Source organism: Balaenoptera physalus (genome assembly GCF_965194825.1).
Source record: "Balaenoptera physalus genome assembly, chromosome: 10".
Lineage (NCBI taxonomy): Eukaryota > Metazoa > Chordata > Mammalia > Artiodactyla > Balaenopteridae > Balaenoptera > Balaenoptera physalus.
This window is the reverse complement of record NC_138889.1, coordinates 98,513,194-98,537,145: the sequence shown is the minus strand read 5'-3', so window position 1 is coordinate 98,537,145 and position 23,952 is coordinate 98,513,194. Positions and strand designations below refer to the sequence as shown.

The 23,952-nt window shown below is 50.6% G+C and overlaps 2 protein-coding genes across 5 annotated transcripts in view; one reads left to right on the top strand and one right to left on the bottom strand.

Moving 5' to 3' along the window:
- The window catches only part of SYT13 (synaptotagmin 13), a 42,725-nt gene extending 36,424 nt beyond the window's left edge, over positions 1-6,301 (top strand). The window contains exons 5-6 of the mRNA XM_082410540.1: positions 660-789; positions 2,628-6,301. Of these exons, the coding sequence (XP_082266666.1) occupies positions 660-789; positions 2,628-2,932 (435 nt within the window). The 3' untranslated portion in view covers positions 2,933-6,301. The remainder of the gene's footprint in view (positions 1-659; positions 790-2,627) is intronic.
- A 4,863-nt stretch (positions 6,302-11,164) lies between these two features.
- Positions 11,165-23,952, bottom strand: part of PRDM11 (PR/SET domain 11) — an 89,198-nt gene continuing 76,410 nt past the window's right edge. For all 4 annotated transcript variants that reach the window (XM_082410413.1, XM_082410412.1, XM_082410414.1 and 1 more), the window contains 2 exons: positions 21,241-21,867; positions 11,165-20,205 (listed from right to left, as the gene is read on the bottom strand). In XM_082410413.1, the coding sequence (XP_082266539.1) occupies positions 18,041-20,205; positions 21,241-21,867 (2,792 nt within the window). In that variant the 3' untranslated portion in view covers positions 11,165-18,040. The remainder of the gene's footprint in view (positions 20,206-21,240; positions 21,868-23,952) is intronic.

The following is a 23,952-nucleotide window of genomic DNA, read 5'->3' as shown; positions in this document are numbered from 1 at the left end:
GCTTCCCGGAGGCATCAGCACCTCCTGCAAATCACAGTTACTGCCAGTGTCTCTGGTGTGGTACCTCCCCTCGTATGCCCAGCCTTTTGTTGACACAGTTGGCCATTCTGTTGACCAAGCCAGGCCCTGCTCAGCATTAGTACATCGCATTATTGACTCTCTCATCCCTGCAGGGCCTGGAAGGGATTATTTTTTCAAGCAGAGTAATGACTTACAGCAGCCCGCTGCCCCAGGGACCTGATGAGTCAATGCAGTGGTTCTCAAACTCTGTTCCCTAGAACCCTAGGGCTCTATACAGTCGCCCCAGGAGCCGGCGGCGGGGGTGATGAAGGTGAGAGGGGGTCCAGGCCCTCTGGCCCTGCCACATCCTGAATGGCATCTCTTTGTTCTGTTTTATATGTTGGATTTGAATATAAACTATTTGGAAAATCACATTTTGTGGCAAATGAAAAAAACTTGTATTGAAACACATGCTACACAGAATTCCTCTGTGCCTTCCTCCCTTCTGCAAGGGTGGAGAAAGCAGTACTGATGGGTAAATAGTTTCTAGGATGCCCGTTGGATACGAGGCTAGTGTGATCCCAGCCTCAGCGATGGTGAGGGGGTCAGAAGGCATCCCTAAATGAGACTCACCTCCTGCATCCCCTCTTCTGTTTCAGGAGGCGTCTGCAGGAACGGGAGAGGTCCTTCTCTCCATCAGCTACCTCCCGGCTGCCAACCGCCTCCTAGTGGTGCTGATTAAGGCCAAGAACCTCCACGCTAATCAGTCCAAGGAGCTCCTGGGGAAGGGTGAGTGAGGTGTGAGAGGGGAGCTAGGGCCCCTCCCACTGCGAGGAATAGGTGCAGGGGCGGGTGGCACCTGGGAGGCAGTGGGCACAGGTGAGCAGGGATGTGGAACGTCAGTACGTTTGTGGAGTCAGCCTCAGCCGTGTCCTCCACCCCAAACATACACACCAATTTGGAAGGACACACTCACTTCTCTAAATTCACATCCATTCACTCCTGGGCCAATCCCACCCACTGGGGCCCAGGAATGAGCTAGCTGGGGCTCCCTACGTTGCAGATCCATGACGAGAAGAATGAGCCTTACCCATGGGTCATAGGAAGCCAAGGATCAGACTGTAGCCAGGGAGTGGAGTGTCTGGGCTGTAGGGAAAATTTAGCCCAGCCCTCGTCAACCAGACCTGGCTGGACCCACCTTCCAGGCAGGTGTCGGGAAGCCAGGGTTCTCCTTCTCCAGTTTCAGCTAGCCGCCACTCTACTCCCCCCACCCACCCTAGGCGCCTCTCTCTTCCCAGCCTTTGCCAACCTGCCATCCCCACACCAGCTGAGTGTGGGCGACAGCAGAAAGCGTGTGGGTGCACAGGCTAAGGCGGCGTCTGTGCATATACCCAAATAAACATCTCCTCAACACTCTGGAAGCCTTGGCTTTTCCTTCTGGATACCGCAGCACAGGCCGCCAGTCTTAAGGACCAAACAGCCTCTCCTGTCAGAGCAGAAAAGTAGCATTGGTCAGCCCTATGATACTTGGACCCGAAGCCAAGGGCTCAGAGCAGGATATAAATAAATAGATATTTATAGCAGCAAACAAATAAAGAATTGCCTCTGCATTCAGAACCTTTGAGCAAGAGATTTTTGGCGAATGAAATCAGAAGAGTTGGTCTGGCTGACAGATGCCTGAGCCAAAGGTCAGAATTCAATGCTTTTTCCTCATCCCCTCCAGACAATACTTTGTCTCCTGCTCTTTTTTTTTTTTTTTTAATCTTTATAGCTCCTGTCAGGACAATTACAGCTGAGCACTTTATCTCTCAAATATCTCTGCTGAAATAACAAACTAACCACCTGGGGGTGATAATTATAGCAATAAATACAGAGTAACAATTATTCTCACATTTGCTTCCGAAACCCTGACTACTGAAAACACAATCTGAGTCCTGCACCTCATGATGTTACCAGAAAGCTTGTCTAGTGACCTGTTGGCCAGTCTCCTGGGGTGGAGAGTTCTACTGGGGGTCAAGGCAGGCTGCCCTTACCCTCCGCATGAGGCCGGGATCCTCAAGTAAAACCTGCAAAAGAACAGATGAGAAGAACTCAACCAACCAGCAGGAGACCTACTATCTTAGGAACAGACAAAAATGCTTGGACGGAGAACCAAGGGGGTGAAGACGTAGGGATGGCTTAGTGTTTCTGGTCTGAGTTTAAAATCAAGCTGCAGGACGTCTGAGCCATCATCCTGGGCCTGGTTTGATGTGGGACGTGAAGGCACTCGGAAGGGCTCATGACAAACTTTCCTGGCTGTACCTTAGCGTGACCCTGTCATGGGCCACCTGATGACCAGCCACATATATTGTGCTATGGTCTGTTCTCCACATTTGAGGCAGGAGCTTTTGCCGTACCCCCATGTCTAGATCAGTGTCTGCCATATGGTGGGCATTTAATAGCTGTTGAATGAATACATGGCCCATGGGGTGGGGGGAGGGGTGGTAGAGAGGGTGCCTCAGTGCAGATCTTGAGCCAGAGACGCTGTCTCTCCATCCCCAAGAGGGAATATCATCCCAGGCCCCACCACGCCCCAGAAGCTCACTCTCGGCCCTTCTCTCTGTCTCTGTCCCCCTGTTTCTCCCCAGATGTCTCTGTCAAGGTGACCTTGAAGCACCAGGCTCGGAAGCTGAAGAAGAAGCAGACGAAACGCGCCAAGCACAAGATCAACCCCGTGTGGAACGAGATGATCATGTTTGAGCTGCCGGATGACCTGCTGCGGGCCTCCAGTGTGGAGCTGGACGTGCTGGGCCAGGGCGCCGAGGGGCAGAGCTGCCCGCTTGGGCGCTGCAGCCTGGGCCTGCACGCCTCAGGCTCCGAACGCAGCCACTGGGAGGAGATGCTGAAGAATCCACGCCGGCAGATCGCCATGTGGCACCAGCTGCACCTGTAGGCGGCCTCCCAGGCCGCCACCCTCCTCGGGCACAGCCCGCTCCCAGCCCCACTGTCCTCTGCGACCTCCTCTTGTGCCCCATTCGCATTCTGACACCAGAAGACAGATGTGTGTGCGAAGACCAGGACCCTCTTCCTCTCCCATCACACTCCTGTTTCTTAAAAACGAGCAAGGCAGGGCAGGGCAGAGACAGGACATTTGGGTCAGGAGGAATGCGTTTTGCTTACCTGTGTTATTGAAGAGACACTTATCATATACGGTCTGTGTGCAGGTTTTGCAGTGGGGGTCAGGCCAGATGCAGAGAAAGCTTAATCTGGGGAATAATGGATGCAAGGAATGTGGCTTTTTAAAAATAAGTGTGTCAAAAAGGATGACAGAAATGACGTATCCTGGATCATCTCATAAGAATTAGAGATTGTCAGGGTGGATGGAATCTTAGCCAGCATGAAATCGTGCTACTGACCCAAGGCACTAACTAACCCAGCAGTTCTCAAACCTTAGTGTGTGAAGAATCACCAGCAGATTCCCAGGCCCTGTTTTAGACATTCCGAATCCGTAATCCTGGCTGAACCCCAGGAGGCTGCATTTTTAACAAACACAGAGTAGTTTGCATGCCAAGGTTGGAGCACCGCACTTGGAGAGATCCCTTTTACAACATCCCAGACAGGGTTTCACAGTCCTCGTCAGGCCCCCAACACCCTGGGGCTGCCGGTGCCAATGGTGGACGTCTCAACTGTTGGTGTAAAATTTAGGAGCCTCCATTTTTAATGTCATCATTTGAATTCTTAATGTTTTCATCTGTGCTTTTCAGATCCTGCTCTTGGACTGAATTTTGTGCTTTCTATTGAATAATTGTATTGTTTCATCTCGAAATCAGTTTATATTATACTTGGGGAGACCTTCCCTGACCAGGAATAGGTGGGATCCCCCGTTAGTTATTGGATGCTGGTTTTCACGTCCACCAGCATCACCAAAGTGACCCTCTGAGTCAAACGCATCCCTTCGCAACATACCAGCCACTTGAGGAGGAATTCAGTTTGGGGCACATAGTAATTTAGTCTGGCTCTGTGGAGGTAGAGAAGGAAATGAGGTCTTTTGCAAATGTGCCCCTGTCCCTCTGTTTTTAGGACCTATCACTTTCATTAGTAAATAATGAGCAGCTAGGTTTCAAATCACTACCTGATTATTCCAAATAGCTGTCCACATCATTAATAACATTATGAGCCTTGCTGAGTGGTTATAATCTTTGCCTGGGAACCAGGATTCCTGGGTTCTGTTGTTGACCATCCATAAAATAGGACTAGTGACGCGGCAGCTCTGTCTCTGTGAATGATGTGATAGATGAAATTGTACTTGAGAGCTATAGGCATCCCTGGCTAGAGACAAACTCCAAGGCCACCAGCAGATCATCTTTAAGCTTCATGTTGGGAACTGACCATGCCTGGAAAGTGCCAGAATCATCCCAGGCATTTCCAGAACCATGGATTCTACATTTGGACTCTTTAATACCGACATCTAAACTCTGGGCCTTCAGATGTCACCCAGGCCCCTGACCTAAAAATGAATTCCTTTCCTTCAGTCCTTTAACAAGTCAAATCATTCTTGGTCTCTCCCTGAGAATCTGAGTAGAGACAGATCACCTTTGTGTCGTTATTTTCCCTTTCGGGACAGAAGTAGAAAAGCATTTAGAAATAATTTCCACCTGTCCCCTGAAGAAACAGAAAAATATCTAATCCCTCTCAAATGGGAAATTCTTTCACGTAACTGGAAATCTCTCTCATTAAGGCTGGCCACCGTCTGCCAAGTTTTTTTAGGCAAGGCATTTGTTAGTGGTTTCCTACGACCTGTTTTTGAGATCCCCCTCACCATTCTGGTCTCCCTTTTTTGGTTGGCATGCTGAAACAGAACAAAACATTCCCTATGTAAGCTGACCAGTACTCTCTTCTTGGTAACATCTTCTACTCCAATCTAAAAAAGTCTGGATTCTAGATTTAAAATCAGGAGACGTGGGTTCTACTTCCTTATAAGTCCATTCACCTGCCTTACAGTCACACCAAAGGATGTTTGAGGTGAGTTAATGGGGCCCCTGATCCCAGAATATCAACTCCACCCACAGTCATTCTATCATGAGGCATTCATTTCTTTGGATCTCAGAGGTTTAGTTTTCCAGAATCCAAACTAAAAGTTGCCTCTGATGGGAGTCAAATGTCACTGCTTAACATGTTAGGTGTCAGCCATCACCTCACTTAACAAGGTTGTATAGAAATGAGACAGATTTTGCAGGGGTTTTTGCCTGTTGTGTTCACTGGTATATTCCAAATGCCTAGAATAGAACTGGCTCATGCACCCTCAATAAATATTTGTTGAATGAATTAATGAATGAAGACTGGATAGGGGAGTAGGCAGGAAAAGACACATTTTTATGTAAATGGCATAAAAATCAGAGTCCTAGCTGAGTTCTCAATGGTAAAGTCATCAGGCACCTCAGCAGTTGGCCTAGAAATTCATGACACTGAGTGTTACCATTCACCTAATGACAATTTATAGCTCACTATGTAAATGTAATTAACGATAGATGAGATTATAAAAGCTGTGCTTTTCCACCAAAACTCCATCTCAGTGAATTTTAAATTACCCAGAGATATCAGACTGCCAGATGAAAAAACTTCACTAATCTTTGCATCAGCTTACCTTGTACCAGATACACTTGCAATTTACTACCAAATTAGAGTAATTGAGTCTGTGTGAACGCATCTGATGTTTTTTTTTTTGAAAGGAACACCTTGTCCTTTGCCAGGGAGCATTTTCTAAGAAGTGCATGAATCAGAGGTGAAAATAAAGTGAGAAACCATCTCCGACTGGGCTGTCGCCCACAAGGTGATCTGGCTGTGTCATAGATACATGGCGATGGGGTAGAGAATTGGGAGTCTAATCTCATTAATCTGCAACTCACTCCTTGCCTCAAATCAGTATATATTTGTTGAGTGCCTATTGATCAAGACCTTGCACGCATCTGTCCATTTCAATCTGAGATGTGACTCTTGGTGTGAATTCAGTGGCAAATCACCCCAAACAAAGCTATGTAGAGAGAACAATTTGGGAGAGCAGTTCTTCAGGGGCAATTCCTTTGGGATGTAAAGGAGTCCTGGGCAGTTTAAGCCAAATGGAGGTGAGGACCACCGAAAGAGAGACCTAGTCCTTGTGATTTGTTTTTGCTGCCTGTGTTCCTGTTGTCAATTCTAAGTGTGTGTCTGTTTTGCAATCATGAACCGAAGCACAAAAAGACGCATGAGATATTGTAGTCACATGTCTGGTGTCACACTTTGGAGCAAAAATCTTGCAGTGGTAAATAAATAATTTCCGACAGGGTCAGCTGCCTGGTGTTTTTTATTCCCTTTTACTTAATATTTTAGACATATAAAATGTAGAAAAAATAATTTGATAAACACTCATGAACCCCTGCCAAGTTTTATAAAACTTGACAAATACAGTTGAAATCCCCTCAGCCTTTCACTCAGGAGACCACCATCCTGAAATTAGGGTTTCTCACCTCAAGCCTTTATCTTTTTACTACCTGTACATGTAAACCCTGAGCACTATAGAATATTTTGTGTTTTTAATTTGAAATTGCATCACATTATTTTTGCTCTACGTTAAAATTTTGAGCTTTATCCATGCAGATTTATTTAGCTCTAGTCCCTTTATTTTTTTTGCTGCTGTATTATTTTCCATTGCATGAATATACCACAGTCCCATTCTCCTGTTGACGTATGTTTAGATATTTCTTTTCTTTTTTTTTTTCCGTTAGAGGAAATGCTGCTGTGAACGTTCTTGGGCAAGGTCTCTTGGGGATTTAACTTTATTCTTGAGAAGAAAAATCAGGTGGAAACTAGAGACTTTCTCTAATGTCCCCCAAAGTAGTACTCCCATCACTGGAAGAGTCAGGGCAGTGGCTTGGGGTTCACCTGTGCTCCAGGTGGTGGGCAGGGACAAGGGAACTTCCAGAATCCTGTCATCTTAGGCCCTCCTGGTGGCTGCTGGAGCCCTGGCTTCCGGAAGGGGCTCAGGCATTAAGCCAGGGGAAGGGCCTGAATTTTCAAGTCAGTAGGCAATCAGCCAGGTCACATGGAATTAAAACCAAAGGCTCTTAAAAAGGATAAATGAACCATAAAGAAAAGCTCTGCTTTTCAAGTCTGTGCATGTAATTCCTTATTTTATATCATATACATATTTGTTATCTTTTAATTACAGCCAGGATTTAAACTTCCATAATTAAATAGAAGTGGGTTTTATCCCACATAGCCAAATACTGTGTAGACTATGTTTCACAGGTAACAATGAATATGGCTCCTGGAGCCCAAAACTAATATTTGAGAGTCTGGATTTATATAAAAGAGAAATGGAAGAGGCAAGAAGAGTTCAGGAATCATTTTATATGGGGCTTTCCCTTGAACCGCCTTAAATAACAAACTCTGCTCCTGCCTATGAAATAACTCAAATCTAGAGCACTGCATTTAGGAGCTGAGAACCTGCAACCCAGCTGGGCTTTGTTACTGCCACCTTCATGGCCCTGGGCACGTCACTTGCCTCTGGGCTTGTGCCCGCATCTGTAAAATAAATTTGGACAAAATGATCACTCTTCAAGTTTGAACATTTTGTGATTTGGTAATTGAGACTTTTCACATTATCTCTGGCCCCCAATCTCATGCATAAAACGAACTAAACCCACGTACACGTGTACCTGCCTTCCCTGCCCCGGGCCTGGTGTCCTGACAGCCACCTGCTCCTCCAGACAGTATGTGATGTTACCTGAGGCTCTGAGTCAGCCTCTTCTCATTTGCTTAATTGCTAATGGAGCCAGTGGTAATTTTCCACCCAAGAGTTTCTATTTTTTCAGAGCCAGTTAGAAGCCCAACATTTCAAGAGCTTGGAACCCTGGCATGTGTTCTGTCTCCTTCCCTGGGCAGATGCCTGGCAAGGACAGAGCCATGGGAAGTGGCTGTGGATGGATTTAGGGGGTTGGGTGTTTTCTTGGTACCAGCCTTGGAGAAGGCCCCCTGTGCCCCTCCCTCATCTCCTGCAGGTGAGCCAGCACAGATGGTCCCTGGCGGGGACCTTGGCAGCTTCCTGAAGCCAGAGATGGGGGCAGGTGCCTACCTGGGAGGAGGTGGGAGGAAGCCTGTCTTAGGACTGGAAGCCAGATGTTACCATAGAAACCAGTCTACTGGTGGCTTGTCCTCAGCCAGGTGAGGTCTCTTCTCAAGGCAGACTCTGCTGGAGCCTGGTTTCCCATCCCAATTTCCCAGCACTCATTCTTGGTGGCTCAGGGCGAGTGGGTGATGGCAGAAATCCTGTTTCAGAAACTCAGGATTCAAACCAGGGACAGACGAGGAGAAATCTGTTCTTCCAGCCAAAAACAAACCAACCCTCTTTGCAGTCGCTTTTCCCTCGAGAGCCAGGTGAGTTGAGCTGTTGACCAGAAGAAGGTGCCCTGAGGCTCTCTCTCCAGGCTGAGAAGGAAAAGGTGAGTCAGGCAGAGGTCTCCAAGCCAGCTGTGGCATAGGTATTGGTAGCTCTGTATTAAGAGTCACAGGCAACCCCTCATCTGGGGTAGACCCTGGGATTCAGGGTGAAAGAAGGGAACCCTAAACTTCCTAGCATCTACTTCAACCTGATGTTAGAGGTAACAGTAACGATGATAATGACGCTGGTCACCATGTTGTTAAGCCTCTGCTCTGTACTGAGCCCGGAAGACGCAGACTCAGATAAATGACTTGTCCAAGGTCTCACAGCTTGTAAGAGGCAGAGGGGGAATTTGAATCTGGTACCACCCTAACCCTAAAGTTCAGGCTCTGACTTAGAGCCAGTGGCCAAGGGTTTTTACTGGAAACGTAACAGATGCATAGGCAGTAGTTTCACAATGCTACCTGGAACCACGGACTCAGAATTGCCACTCTGGAAGGAGCTGGAAAAGTTCTCTTCCCTGGGGGAACTTGGAATACCTGCCTGGGTGGGGTGGAATATTATCCAAAGGACAAGAGCAGGATGGAGTGGAGGAGAGCTCAAGTAAGCACCTCAGGGGCCGCCTCCACTTTGTAGAGAAGGGGCTGGGTCAAGGCCAGGTGTAGCCGGGTGTCAAGTGCTGGGGCATCCTAGTCAAATGAGGAAACTGAGACAGAGACAGGCAAAGTGGAAGAATCTGGGATTTCTACTGTGACCAATACAACATTGCTGGGATTGCACTTTTATCAGGCAAATGAAATTTACGTTCATTCATTCATCCCTTCGATAAACAATGATTAGGTGCCTACTATGTGACAGGAACTGCACACAGTGGTATTAAAAAGTCTCTACTTTTCCCTTATGGGCATTACAATACAGAGGAGGAAGACCAGACATAGAACACACACACACACACACACACACACACACACACACACACGATAATTACACAGTTCCAAAGTGAGATAAGTGTTATGAATGAAAATCTCAGGAGGAACAATGAATAGCGCCTTGAGGGTGGCGATTTAGAGGGCGTGGTCAGGAAAGACTCCCTCAGAAGGAAGCGTTTTAGCTGACCCTTAAAAGATGAGAAGAACTTGGCCAGGCAACCATCCTGGGGAAAACCATCCCAGGCAGAGGGCACAGGGTACTGGGAGGTCCTGTGGTGGGAAAGAGCCCAGTGAGCTTGAGGAACAGAGAGGAGGCCAGGGAGCACGGGCAGAGGAGGGCACAGGAGCCCAGGAGGTAGGCAGCGGCTGGACAAGGCAGGGCTGATGGGTCACGATCGGGACTTTGGATTGAACTCTAAGAGCAATGGGAAACCCTTAGAGGCTTCTAAGCAGAGAGGATACCACGACTAGAGCTGTGTTCTCAAAAGATCACTGTAGAAATGGTCACATAGCGGACCTTTGGGTCTTCAGGCCAGACTCCTGAGTCTTCTCTCTGGGGTGAACTTGTCTTTTGAAGCTTGGAGAGGGAAGCTGGGGCAGCTTGCCACATCCTCCAAGCCCCACTTTGGGGAGACCGAGCTCACAGCCAAGTGCAGATGGAATATCTTTCTTTTCCTTGCTTCCCAGCTGCACATGTGGGTCAAATCCGATGGCCAGCCGTGGGGCGGGGCTGACTCTGGTTCACCGGAGCTGGTTAGACATGGACAGCTGTTCCCCTTTGCTCCTTCCTTCCCACTCCCCCTCCCCTGGGAAAAGAAGAGAACCCCAACATTCTATGGAGACTGTGGAAAGGCCTTCACAACAGGAAGCCTCTGGGTGACCTAGGGGCTGGAAGGGACACAGGCTGGGAGGAAGATGGCGGGAACTGAGAAGCCGGAGGTTCAGAAAAAGGGAGAGGGAAGGCCCATGGCACGAAGCTGGGCTGGGGTGAGAAGGGGCTGGGAGGAGGAGGGTTCAGCATCCGGGAGGAAACAATACAACCACTTTTCTATATTTTTCTTGAATGTATGCCCATCTTCTTTCTAAAACAATTTGGGCGAAACGTCACTTATCGGGACTTCCCTGGTGGCGCAGTGGTTAAGAATCCGCTAGCTAATGCAGGGGACACGGGTTCGAGCCCTGGTCTGGGAAGATCCCACGTGCCGCGGACCAACTAAGTCCGTGCGCCACAACTACTGAGCCTGCGCTCTAGAGCCCACAAGCCACAACTACTGAAGCCTGCGCGCCTAGAGCCCGTGCTCCGCAACAAGAGAAGCCACCGCAATGAGAAGCCCGCGCGCACCAACAAAGACCCAATGCAGCCAAAAATAAATAAATTAATTAAAAAAACAAAAACAAAAACATCACTTATCACCCACCCCCGGACCAGTGCCATTAGCAAACTCCTGGGGAAGGACCCCTCCCTGGGGATTGAGTCTGCCAGTGGAGAATCATGCGAGGTAGTTGGAGGGAGAATTAGAACACAGTTTACCTGCAATAAAATCTGAGATTTTTGTGGGCTAAATGTGTGTGAGGGCAGAGAGATTTATTTTAAAGGGTTTTGGTGACACCTCTTTTTGGCCTGACTGGTGGGTGAGGCATGTAAGTTACCTGGTGGAAGTGGACTCAAATGGGGGAAAAGCGAGAACAGCAGGAAGGGACTTGAAAGAGCTCTTCCAGTTTCTTCTGACCTGGCAGGCAGTAGGCATCTCACCTGACACCCAAGCATGGGACTCATTCTGAATCGCCCTGAGCACAGGCTGGGAGAGAGGCAAGAAGGCAGAGATTCGACCTCCGTGAGTAAATTTAAATGCTTTTATTAACAATCTCCTTACATTACAAGGATAATATGACAAAAGGAAAGTTTCTGCGTACATATTATGATAAACCAACATAGCTCTATTTGTATCCAGTGTTCTAGGTCCCGTCACACAGGTACTATAAAGCGTAGTCTGCAAAATAATAACATCAAGAGTTGTTTTTTTTAAGAAAGAAAGTATTAACATATTAATATGTATGTGATAATAGACTCCTAGGTATTCCCCCCACCCCCACTGTGTTTTTCCTTTGTGATTGAAATGAAACGGTTCAGCAGCGTGGGGGGTGGAGAGAAGGAGAGAGATGGGGCTGAAAAAGACGGAATCAGACTGCTGGCTCTTCCGGAGAGACAAAAGTGAAGACTGAGGGTGCCCCGAGGGCAGCCTGGCCCTTGTCTTTTTGTGAGCAGTATTGTAACCGGCTGTCCTCCGCTGGAGGGAGGGCCCGGCGCCCTTGATGCCCCATGGTATGCTCTCTCTCTGAGGTACAGTGCATTGTGGGATTGCTACCCGGGGATGCCCATCCCCTGGCCACGGGTCTGGTCCACCGCAGAGGGAGGAAGGCTCGGGCCGGGCCTGGTCTCTCTTGAGCCAGGCACTGGAGGGTGTTTGGAGGCCCGGTTGGCAGCTAGGTGTGGCTCAAGGAGACCCAGGTGGACGTGGAGGGGAGAAGAGGTGGGCACTGTCAGAACAGACCCGCCCCAGACTGTAGGTATGGGGATGTCTGCTGGGGACTGAGGTACGTTGGTAAGATGGTAGGGAAGAGTAGGGCAGAAGTCAGAGGAGGCTCGGAGATGGGAGATAAGCGCCTTTGGAGGCCAAAAGGCAGAGGCTGATCTGGAGAGCAGAGGATGCCACTGCCCTCCGTCTCCCATCATCTGTAGCCCCTTCAGCTCCTCCTCCCCTACCTTCCCGGGGAAAGAAACGATCGAGAGAAACCTGGAAGTGAAACGGGTTTCTGATTCTGTCAGGGCTGCACAAGCCCTTCGTCATGCTGCCAGTGGCACCAGTGCCCCCTCAGGCCCCCAGACGTCCCGGCCATCTAGGGGTGGGAGCAGGGACAAACTGAGGAAGGCGCCCTCCCCAGAGGAAGTGAATGAGCTTGGGGCATCCGGCTTAGCCTCTGCCTCGAGTCACAGAATCAGAACAGTGTACGTGAACTAAACCTGCCTGTTACGGTGCCGGTGGGGTGAGGGGTCACTGGGCCTCCGTGCAGGAGAGGGAAGAGCGTTGTCCTGAGTACAGCCAGCAGTAGCCGCAGCTGTGCAAAGTGGGCTGGGCCAAAGCCCTGCTTCTGAACTTGAGTTGCTACTGAATTTATGAGTGTGCGGATATGTCTCTCTCACCCTTCCCCGTTAGCTGATGCCCCCTGCACTGGCCAGAAAGCCTCTGGATGGTGGGCAGCGCTGGCTGGCCATGCTGCCCTGGCAGACAGCGATGGAGTGGGTGAGGGAGGCCAGGACGGCTGTAGTTCAGAGGTTTGGCCTCTAGGGGGCAGCAAAAAGCATCTAAAGGGGGAGCGGGTGGCATCTTTCCTGGACCTCTCTTGGTCCAATTTGCACCTTTCCTATGGCCACAAATGCTGCTCATTCCTGTGAGGGGGAGGGTATTTGGGGAAACTGTGCAGTGGTCCCTCCACCAGGGGTCAGAGACCACACCCTACTGCCAAGCAGCAGTGACCACCCAAGCGTAGGCTTGTGGGGGGCGACGACTAAGGGGGCACTTCAGGGGGAGCTCAGGGGCTGAGTATCTCCTTCCAACCTCAGACCAAGCCTGAGGGAAAGAAGAGAAAGTGCACGGAGAGGGCCAGGGCCCGGCTCCCCTCCTCTCCAACACTCCGGGTCGGAGGCCCCGTTCCCAGCAAACCCTGCCTGCTCAGCTTCCCCGGCCCCCCTGCAAAGGCTCTGCCTCCTCCCTCTTCTCAAACGACAGGCTTTCCCGCTGCTCTCCCAGCTCTCTATAGACTCTATTTTTATATCTATTTAAACATAGAAATGTATAAATATATAGGATATTATTCATAGATATATAGACGGGATTTAATCTCTTACTCTGTGTGTATACGTACTGCATATGTCCATATATACAATATATATGCTGTAGCATTTGTATCATACACTGCACATACCCCTGCTTCCATGCACTCTCCTAGGGAGACTGGATTGCATAGGTATTTCCAGGGCGATACCACTTGAAGGGATGGGGGGATGGGGAGAGCCAGACGGAAGAGGAGGGCCGTACCATTTTCCTCCCAAAAGGGCACTTTTTCTCCCTCTGGCTAACACACAAAGATCACCTCAAAGGCTTCTTAAAATATCACAGCTCCATCCACTCAGCTAAAGCACCCTGTCTACAGATAGTAGAGAGAGGCCTTCCTCCAAGCAGGAGAAGGGCCCTGTGTATCTCTGGACATAATCTTCCCTCCTCGAGGTTGGAGGAGGGAGACAGCCTAGAGCCCATGACCCAGCACCACGTCCCCCAGGAGGCCGGCATCTGCAATGGGACTGTCCCGAGCTCACCTGCCCTCTGAACATGCCTTTCTTGTCTTAGGAAAAGGCACTCCCCACTTTGGCTGTCCCAGGCTGGCCTGGCTGGGCCTGCTGCTTGAAGGGGCAAGGGGATCCAGAGCCTTCTACCCAAACTGGGTGTAGGGACCAAGAAAGAACACGAATTCTACTTGGAAATCCACCTAGACCGGAAACCACAACCAGCTCTAGATACAGAATTCCTGTTCCTACGGGGAGTGGGAGAAAAAACAAAGGGGGGAGGAATCTAGAAGTTCTCTTTCAACCCCCAAGCCACTTCCTGGACGCCGTGAGGCTCCAGGTGAACAGCTAAAAAGACGCCCGCCCCACAGCCCAAGCTGGACCACGTCTGGTCCATTTCAGTCTCTCCACGATCATTTTCAGCACTCTACATGCTTTTGCCTGTTTTCTCCTTCTTGGTAACACTTCTAAACAATTGGAAAATATTTAAACATCATCTTAAATAATTACAAGGTCCCTTCTCCAAATCAAAGCATCAACATAAGCAAGTCAAGGAGAGGGGCCTCAGCAAGACAACTCAGCAAGGAAACAGGTAGCAGGGGTGGGGTGGAGACCTCCAGCTGTCCTAGATTCAGGGCCCAGCACCGAACGCGACCATCCAGGGATCCAGGACGTCGAGCCTGGTCTCATCCTCCAGTGAGGATGAGGAAATGAGGGTCTGCCCAGCACCATAGGACGTTGCCCGCAGCCATCGAAGAAAAAAAAAAAAAAAGAAAGCTGGTGTTGTGGATGCCCGGATTCTCATATTCAACCAGGCAGGCGAAACTTGGAAATTGGGACATGTCAAGAGTTACAGACAGGGCTGGGCTGTCCTCGGGTCTCAGAGATAGGTACAAAATGGCAATGGGTCTTTTTTTTCCTCCATTGAGGAAAAGCAGACCATTTTAATCACAAGGGCTTCTGGCTCCCGAGCTCTGCGATGTCTCTACTTGGCACAATTGGCCACAAACCTGATCTCACTTCCCGCCCCCTCCATGAACCGAAGAAAGTCACTAATCAGCCAACCCAATGAGGACAAGTTTCAATTCTAGAGACACAGACCTTTCATTCTAAGCCAATGGTTGTCACTCCTAAGCCAGGGGCTGAGTTTAAGGGCTCTGTCTCGTCCAAAGGGACGAGGATGCAAGGACCGCCTGGCCACAGCTTTTCGTACTTATCAAAGGGAGGTTAGACTGCCCAAGCATGCGGTTCCCTGGGCCAAACCCTGAGGGTCCCCACAGCCCAAGAGTCCTTCTCAAGGACACAGAAGAGTGGAAACGCCAGGGATGGAAATCACGGGTAATTGCATGCAGCATTCACAGGATAGAAGCACTGGAGCCTCCAAGGGGTAAAGACTCTGTCAATTGCAGTGGTGTGTCACCCAAATTGCTCCCTGTCCCAAGGCAAAGTGGCCTTCAGAGTGCCATGGGCACCTGGAGTTTTAGAGATGCCTTCCCAAACTTCAGGACCCGCCAGAGAGCTCATCCTCTCTGAGGTCTGGAGTCCAGCTGGGCAGGTGACGGCTAGCAGCCTCGTGCTGCTAGCAGCTGCTCATGCTTCTGGCCCAGAGGCAGGTGGCCAGCTCCTGCCCCTCTAAAAAGACAAGGTAGACACTGGCATTGGCCCAAAGGATTTCTTCCCCTCTGGATAAAAATTTGAGCTAATTTTGGCCACGGCCTCCTGAGAGGAAACAGTCGCAGCCCTGATGCGGTACTCAGGCAGCCATCAGCGATTCTCTCCTCCTGGTTTCCAAATGAGTGGTCTAGGGGAGGACTCCCTATCTCCTGACATAGTGGGTGGGGAGGTGCAGAGGGGGGCAGGAGGAGGCGTAAGGCAACTGTTGGCTAGAAGAAAGGATCCCGACTACTGTTTCTGACCCCTACGGAGGCCCACCTTGCCAGCCATCTCTGCCCTCAACCCATCTTAGTCTGTGCGATGTTCAAAGGAAGCTCCCACAGACACGGTGGTTTGGGTGTGTGGTGGAGAGGAAGTTGGGGAGGGGAAGGTGGACCCTTGTGCTTTGCACTTGACCACAGTTACTGACCCTGATGGGAGGAGGCGGATGGGGAGAGAAGACATCGGCCTAAAGTGGAGAAGTGGATGAAGCTGGGAACTTCAAAGCATGAGGAAGGGCTCTGGGTCTTTCCTTGCAAGTTCCTGCTAACTCTCTCCTTGTTCAGAGGAGGGTGGGAAAGTACGTGCGACTGGGGAAGGGGGTGAGGGGTGAATGTCACCAGGCAGGGGTGCATTGATTTGTTGAAGAAGGCAGCATATGAGGCCTGGCAGTGGGACAGTCGGAGAAAACCAGTTGGTTTTTTGTTTTTTTAACATGCTACATCACTGTTGAAAACAAACAAAAAAGTTTCAAAAATAATATATAATATATATAATATATTTATATAATGAAAAGCTATCGACTAGCAGCAATGACTCTAAAGTTATCTTAGCACCAAGACCATGGGGTGGGGGGAAGGGATCTGGAGGGGGTGAAGGTCTGGCAGGACAAGGAAGGAGGGGTTGACATGTTCAGTGTTGATGACAGTTCCACTCCGGTTCTCAACGGTGGCATGAGCCCTCGGAGACAAGATAAACCAAGAAGGAAGGAAGCCACCACAGTTTTCTAATGTCTGAGCTGAGCAGGTGGGGGACGCTGGAGCCATACCTGTGGCCAGATCACACCATCCTTTGCCCACCCTCTGCCAACGGAGAGGGATGGCTCCCGACAGACCACAGACAATGCAGCTTTTCCTCCCTTCCCCCAATATAACCTGCACCCACGATGTAGGATCTCTGCATATCAGATATGCATACAGATGTGGAAACATGGACAGAAGTTTTTAACAGCTCACGCACATTTTTTTAAAAAACTCCCTTGCGAGGTATACTGGTAATTAAACGAACAAAAGAGCATTGATCAAGACTCCTCTAGATTAAACCACTACTTGCCTCAGGGAGTAGGCGAGTGGCTATTTCTAAAGCTTATATCTCGGTGTGTGTGTGTGTGTGTGTGTGTGTGTGCGTGTGTGTGTGCGTGTGTAGGCTGATGCCTTGAGAGTCCTGTCTTACCTCTTGTGTATTCCTTTCTTTTAGGACGTCTCTACCCTGTTCAAAAAAGGAAGCGTTCGCCGGCATAGATGCATTACCCACTTTCCCACTACCTTCCTGCCAGGCTGCAGGGCTTGTCATCAGCCTTACTGCAAAAGAAGGACCCAATCTCTAGAGACTCTCATCGGCGTTATGCATAACCCAGGGCACAACTTGCATTGACATCTCCTGCCACTGAACTCTAGCAGGCATTTCTTGATTATTAAAGGGAAAAAAAAATACCCCCAAACACATTATATGATTATAAAGACAGAGTATAAATAATTCATGTAAATTGAATACATACTTTTCATTTTACTTGTTTTTAGCCAAAAATCGCTGCCCTACTGGGGTCTAGACTTCTTGGCTCTTCATTTCCCCCATATTCCCTGGATCTGAATGGGATTATATTATGTGATCCCACACCAGGTAAAACAGGAATGCAAAGAGCTCGCGCCCCACCCCCCGTTCCCCAGGATTTCAAGCTCGGTTGTAAGGCGATTTTGCCTTCAGTATAACAGGTAAAATGTTTAGGATCCAGGGGTCTGGAAGGAGGGATTCAACAGACAAGGGACAGGACAGGCGACACGGGTAGGGAGTGGTGGTTGTCACAGTCTGACCGACACTTTTGTTTCTGAGACAGTGAAGGAACGCTGGTCAGGAAATGAATGAAAATCTCTCAAGCTGAAGTCGGGTGGGAGAGGGAAAAGTCAAGTACCCCGATCCAGATACACAGCCCACCCCATCCCAAATGAGAGATCTGATTCCGCTGGACCAGCTGGTCAATGAAGAGGCCAAGAAACCCCCCTCATAAAACCAAACAAGAAAAAAAAAAAGGCAAGAACAACACACCCAAACCCAAACCCCTCAACCCCCAAACGAGAACAGAAACAAAATGAGCTACCTAAAGGTGATGACAGACCCGTCATTTTAGCTTATGCGGTTGGTTGACTGTGAGGTGGGAACACGTGTGGCCCCAGCACATGCTTCTGTGAGTGAAAACGAGTTTCCATGTGTGTTGCAGCTGCCAAGTTTTGTAGACGAGAGTCAGTTTCTGACATTATTCCTTTCCCAGTAGCTTCTGGTGGACGTGTCACCTTGGTTTTTAACATTTTTTCAGTGTGGGTTTATATATATATATATATATATATATATAATATAATATAATATATATTTATATAATATATCAAAGCTTATGAGTATAGATTAAAAAAATATTCAACAGCTTAGTGAACTCTGCGATCCGGCTCCCTAAATATCCGGATAAAACTCGGACCCGTGGTCCACGGTCTGCAGCACTGGCTTCTGTTCCAGCGCAGACATCCTGCTGAGGACCTCGGCCGACAGTGTGTAACTGTTGCCAGACTTCTCCTCGAACCAGCTGTCCAGGGCTCGCTTGGCATCAAAGTTGGCGATCGGAGGGCCGTTGACAGCGATGGTCAACAGGTCGCTGAGCTGCTCGAGAGTCAGGCGGGAGCGGTGGTTTTTGCGAACTCGCTGCAGGGCGTTTCGGCCTTTCTCGCAGCAAGCGGTGGAGGTGGGGAGGACTTTGAGGACCTGGATGATCTTGTTCAAGAGTGGAAACCTCTGCTTGTATTTGCAAATGTGGCCGATCAGGTCTTTGAAGCCGTTTTTGGTGTAGTAATCAGCCTTGAGTTCCCGCCACTCCATCAGCAGACTCCCCCGGGGGTCCAGCCCTTCCCTGCAGACATCCCGGGAAAAGGTGGGGATGGCCTCCAGGTGATCAAAGATCTGAACCATGTCCTCCTTGCCGTAGCTCATGAGCTCCTCGCTGTTCCTGGGCCAGGCGGCCAGATCAAACACCTGGCAGGCCTTCACGAAGATCCGGCTGCGGGAATCGAACCTCTGAGCCAGGATCACTTGGGTCTTCTGGCAGATCTTCTCCCGGATGGACTGGAACTTGGCCTCGGCCACCCTGAGGTTCTTCGTGGAGATCCCGTTGAAGCTCTCCCGGAAGTTCTCCTCGAACTCCTGCAGGTACTCCCCCGGAGAGTCGGCCAGCCGGCTGATCTCCTGGATGGCCTCCTCGAGCTTGTCATCCACCTGGGACACCAGGAGGTACTCGCCCTGGAAGACGTAGGCCAGGCGTGACAGCACAGCGATCACATCCAGGAGGAAGTAGATGAGCTTGATTGACTGGTAGTCCATGAGGAACTGCAGCAGGGCCAGCGCGATGGCCGAGGCGTCCGCCCTCTGGGTCTGGCTGCTGACATCCTTGAGGTGGGCCACCACCTCCAGGTAGTCCTTGATGAGGGCGTTGAGGACGCTCTGCTCTCCGATGATCCACCTCACAGCCCGGATGTCCCCTAGGAACTCTGTCTCCTCGCAGAGGGTGGATGCCGTGGACCGCAGCTCGCACATGAGGCGTGGCGAGTAACGGTAGAAACTCAGCAGCTGCTTCAGATTGTTCTCCAGCTCCTCCAGGCAGGGCAGCTCCTTCCCACTGATGGCATCCAGGACCTCCAGGTGGGGCCGGTGCACCATGAAGGGCAGGCACAGCAGCCAGGGCAGTGTCTTGCGGATCGTCATGAACATGCTGGCCCGCAGGCTGGCTGTGACGTTGGCCCCGTCTATGCCCAAGCCAACGGTGGGCTTCTCATCCTGCAGCCGAATGCCCAAGGCGGAAAAGGCCCGGTCAAGCGCCTGGAGATAGCTCTCTGTGCTGGAGAACCCCAGTTCCTGCAGGGACAGGAACTCCGTGGCCGGGGGCCCGTCGCTGCTGGTGTATTGGACGTAGACCGCCACGGTGTCAGCCAGCAGGTCGTCACTCTGTCCATCCAGGATGATGCTGAGGCACGGTGACTGGCGGATGCGCTCCACCAGGTCTTCGCGCAGCGCCCGGGCGATGTGATGGATGAGGATCTGGCAGTCTCCCTCGTTCATGTACTGGTCCACCACCTTGAGCTCGCACTTCCGCAGCAGCTCGGCCAGGGGCCGGAAGTCCAGGTAGGGCCTGCCCTCCAGGGCCAGGTGGTAGGCGGTGTTGAAGAGCAGGGTCATGTTGCGACACATCTCTTCCGTCTTCTCGGGGTGCATGCGGAGCTTGTACAGCTGCAGGCACTTCTTGTGCAGGTTGCTCTGGCTGTGCAGCTTGATGGTGTGGATCTTGAACTGCTTGGAGCCGATGATGAAGGCCGAGGTGCGGGAGGACTGCACGGTGTACTGGCGGCAGACGTGGCACCACATCTCGTTGAGGGTCGGGGAGTACCGCAGGAACCAGAATTTCTTCAGCCACTCCTGCTTGAAGCGCCGGATTCGGCGCCCGGTGGCCGACGACATCTTGGAGGGCTCATCGGTGGCCGTCATCATATCGTTGGAGACGGATTCGTCTGCCGAATCGACCTCCTGGTCGTCGTCCTCCATGATGGCAGGGCCGGAGACCATGCTCTCTGAGGCTGGAAGACAAATGGGAAAGAAACAGTTACACCTGCTGGAAAAGACACAGACGTTTCCAAAATGAAGGAAATAGGGCCCAAAAGGTAGGTGTCGCATTCTGTGAAACAGGAGCCGATCCCTATGACAGACTGAATCCCAACCTGGAATTCATTTATAAGCACTCTTGTCGTCCATGCCTGTCTCATCCTCTTTGTGCATTAGCCCTGGGGGCCACCACGCTCCAGGCTGCCTGCCCTCACATTCTACGAGTAGGTGCTCAAGGAACTTAAATGTTCTGTATCAACCGAACAGCACAACTAGGAGAGCAGAGCTGCTGGCGGAACAGAGCACATCAAAGGTTCCATAGTGGTACAGCAAGGACGTGGGACTCGTCCCACCACCAAGGTGGTCAGGGGAAGGCGTGCTGCCCTCAAATGAAGGGAGCTTGGGCCCCAAGCGATTTCAGGATCAGAATGCAGTGTAGTTAAGCTGCGTGCTTTGAATATCTGAAACACCTCATTCTGAGCTCAGGGGTGCGGTTAAAATAGGAAGTGCTATGTAACTTTCTAACTCAGCTGCACATGCGTACTGAGAAACCTTCCTTGTGGTTGAGCATCCCTAAAAGATGCAGGCAGCCAACAGAAGACGGCAAAGGCAGCTAAATGCCCTGTATCCCCGTCGGTAAGGCCAGGGGCTCTCCCCCACGGGACAGCCTGCCTGAGACTGGGAGAGAGAAAGATTGGATTTAGAAGTTGGGCTTTGGGGTAAGACACCGGAGAAGGGCAACGGGTCAAGAACACAGCACACACCCCTCCTGCAGCAGAACTTCCTTTATTGATGAGGAGGATACAAGGGCAAGACCCAAAGCCCCCACCGGAGCGGTAAGGCGGCCTGTCGGAGGCACCCGAGGGCGTGTGCTGCAGCCGGTACCCATCTCCGAGCTCCACGCCCCAGGTCTCCCCAAAGGTGGCTCCCCTGGGGAGCGCCAGGCCCCCCTCCACGCTGCCCACCGCGTGCTCTTCCCTCTGACAACAATCTCATCCACACCAACTTACCTGCGGGGTCTGAGAATTCGGGGAGCTCCAGTACCTGTGCTGGCAAGGTGGGGGGCTCAGGAAGCGTGCCAGACTTAAGCATGTCTAGTTCGGCCTGGAGTTCCCGGACCTTCTTCTTTAGGCGAATACAGTTAGGGCAAAAGGAGGTGGTGGGCAGCTCGTGAGGGTCGGATGCAAGGGAGGCCTCGGCGGGACTGTCGGCCTTGAACGACGAAGGCTCCTCCTCTTCGTCCTCCACTGGGCCTGCCTCCTTGGAAGCCCCTTGGGGGATCTTCCAGTCTCCTTCCCCCTGGGTCCGGCTGATATTCTGCACGCCATGTGACACAGTCATTGCACACTGACTGTAGGCGTCGTTCTGGTACTTGGGGACCTTCCTGATGACCAGCGAGGTGCTCAGTGCCAGCTGGTGGGCTTCTACCTTTGCAGATTCCAGCGAGGCCTCCAACACATCCTTGAAAATGAGGTCGATTTTCTTCTTCTTGGCCTGGGGGTGCGCGTCCCCCTCGTCAAAGCCACGCTTGTAGGGACTTTTGCCCTGTCTCAACACGGGGAGCTGCAGGGGACCCCTCAGGTCTTCTGGGTTATCCAGAGCCTGCTCAGACTTCTCCCTCTGCAACTTCTTCTCTCCTAGGAAGGAAAACCAGGGTGTGAGGAAGTGGGGAAAAGCCCCGAAGAGGAGAAACCAACAGAAAACGAAGCGCTCCTCTCAGGAAGTCGCTTGACACATCCCTCTGGGTCTGGCCTAATGGAGCAGGTGTGGCAAAAAGGGAGGTGGATTACTCAATGGATCACGGGGTCTAGAGTCAAAGGACCCGAAAAAGTGGGAAGAACTCTTTTTAAAGAGACTGTTTCAATGGAGCTTTATGTGTAGAAGCTCTATGTTTATAAGTTGAGCAAACGCTATAGGGGCAGGGAGTTGGAGGTTAAGGAACTTGCCATCCTGTCATCCTAGAAGATGACATCCCACGTGATTAGCCGGGTGGGTGGTAACATAGCTCAGCTAAGTGCATGTGGAGTCCCCATCCCTTCAGGCTGCTCCTTCAGTCCCAGCAATCGGAAGATGGCTGCTTCGACTTGGTAAAAGGTACACACGAAACACCGAGTCCCACTCCTTCCTCCTCCCTGACTCTTGGGAGACAGCCCTGTTAGGGCAAAGTCTGGCTTATAGCAACTATCCTTTCTAATTCTCCCAGGAACCGGAAACCTTGGGTTACGTGAGGAAGCACGGCCTGAACCTCTGTGGCTCTCACGGATGACTGAGGCAGGAAGAAAAGGGAAGTCGGGCATACCGACAGCGGCTGTGAGCTCCAGGATGGCAGCCCCCAGCACGATAGAGCACAACACGCCCACGCGGACCCAACACACGCTCAAACTACAGTAGCTGTGTGTCCTTACCTGACAATTCTAAGGACATTTCCTTTTCTATTTCTTTCTATCATGTAAATGACGTCAAAGACCTTGGTGAACGCCCCAACAATATATTATGTTAGCCTGATTCTTCAAAATGGCCAACACAGTTGCATAAATTGCTACAGATGTGTGGATGCTGCCTGGGGGGGGACTGATGCTAAGAGGGACCCTCAGAAGGTCCTGACAGCCGTCTATGGAGCTAGAACTCTCAAAGGCTTCCTAGATCAGGGGCGGGGCCCTGGGAGATGTGACTCTGACCAACGACTTGACCTGAATATATGTTGTAATTAGGCTTCTGAGAGCTGCGTTTGCTCAGGGCCTCCGAGTGAAGGCCAAGGGCTCTCCATGTGCAATCCAGATGTTCCATGCTGTGACCAAGCCTTGGCATCCCACAGCTGGCATGGGGTGATGTACCCTGGCCCGTGTATGACTCCAGGTTTCCCACAGGTCACAGCACAGAAGGGAGCAGCCTATTCAGGATGATCCTTTTCTGTCCTCACATGAACACTTAAGGAATGACCTTATCTCCTGAAGGCTCCAAGGCTCCTGAAACTCAGGCGGCTCCTCGCAGCCTTGTTTCTATAACATCTGAGGGGCAGATAGGGTGGAGATGAAGAGAACTTTTAAAAAATGCAACATGTTCGCCTTACAGATCAGACACTTGCCCATCAGAATCTCTGAAAGTCAAAGGCCACCCTTTCACTTTCTCATGGACCAATCAGGCAGCAAATAGCTGAGGATGTCAGGAGGTCCAGGATACGCATCACCGGGGATTCCTCATGCATCTCTACTCAAGGACAAGGTTATTCAAATTTCCTAGGATGAGCAGGCGATTTCTTTGGGCTCAAGGCTCCCGGAAAAATCTATGGGTCAAAAAGAATCTTTAAGCATTATGAAATTGATTCTAAAGCCTCCATAAAACATGAGGGAAACACCACAAAGAAAATCAATGACCCAAAGTAGACAAAAAACATAAATTCTTTGAATACATGTATTAGATGCATCCTATTCTTAAAAGATAACCACAGAGGAATAATTTATACTCTTCAGGAAGCAGTTCTGGGCTCCAACTAATGCTTCTATTTAATAAGAGCTAATAAGTCACGCTCTGGACTTCACCAAGGCTCCAGCCTCCAATTACAAAGAAGCCTCCTCCCATGTAAGACCTTGAGTGGTTGAGCGTGGGGAATGCCCCCTACAGAGCAGAACTGGCACACAGATCTAAGACACCACTAACCGTATCAGAGTCTGCCAAAGCTACAGGCTACAGGGACACACGTCTAAAGGCCACTGAGTTCCACG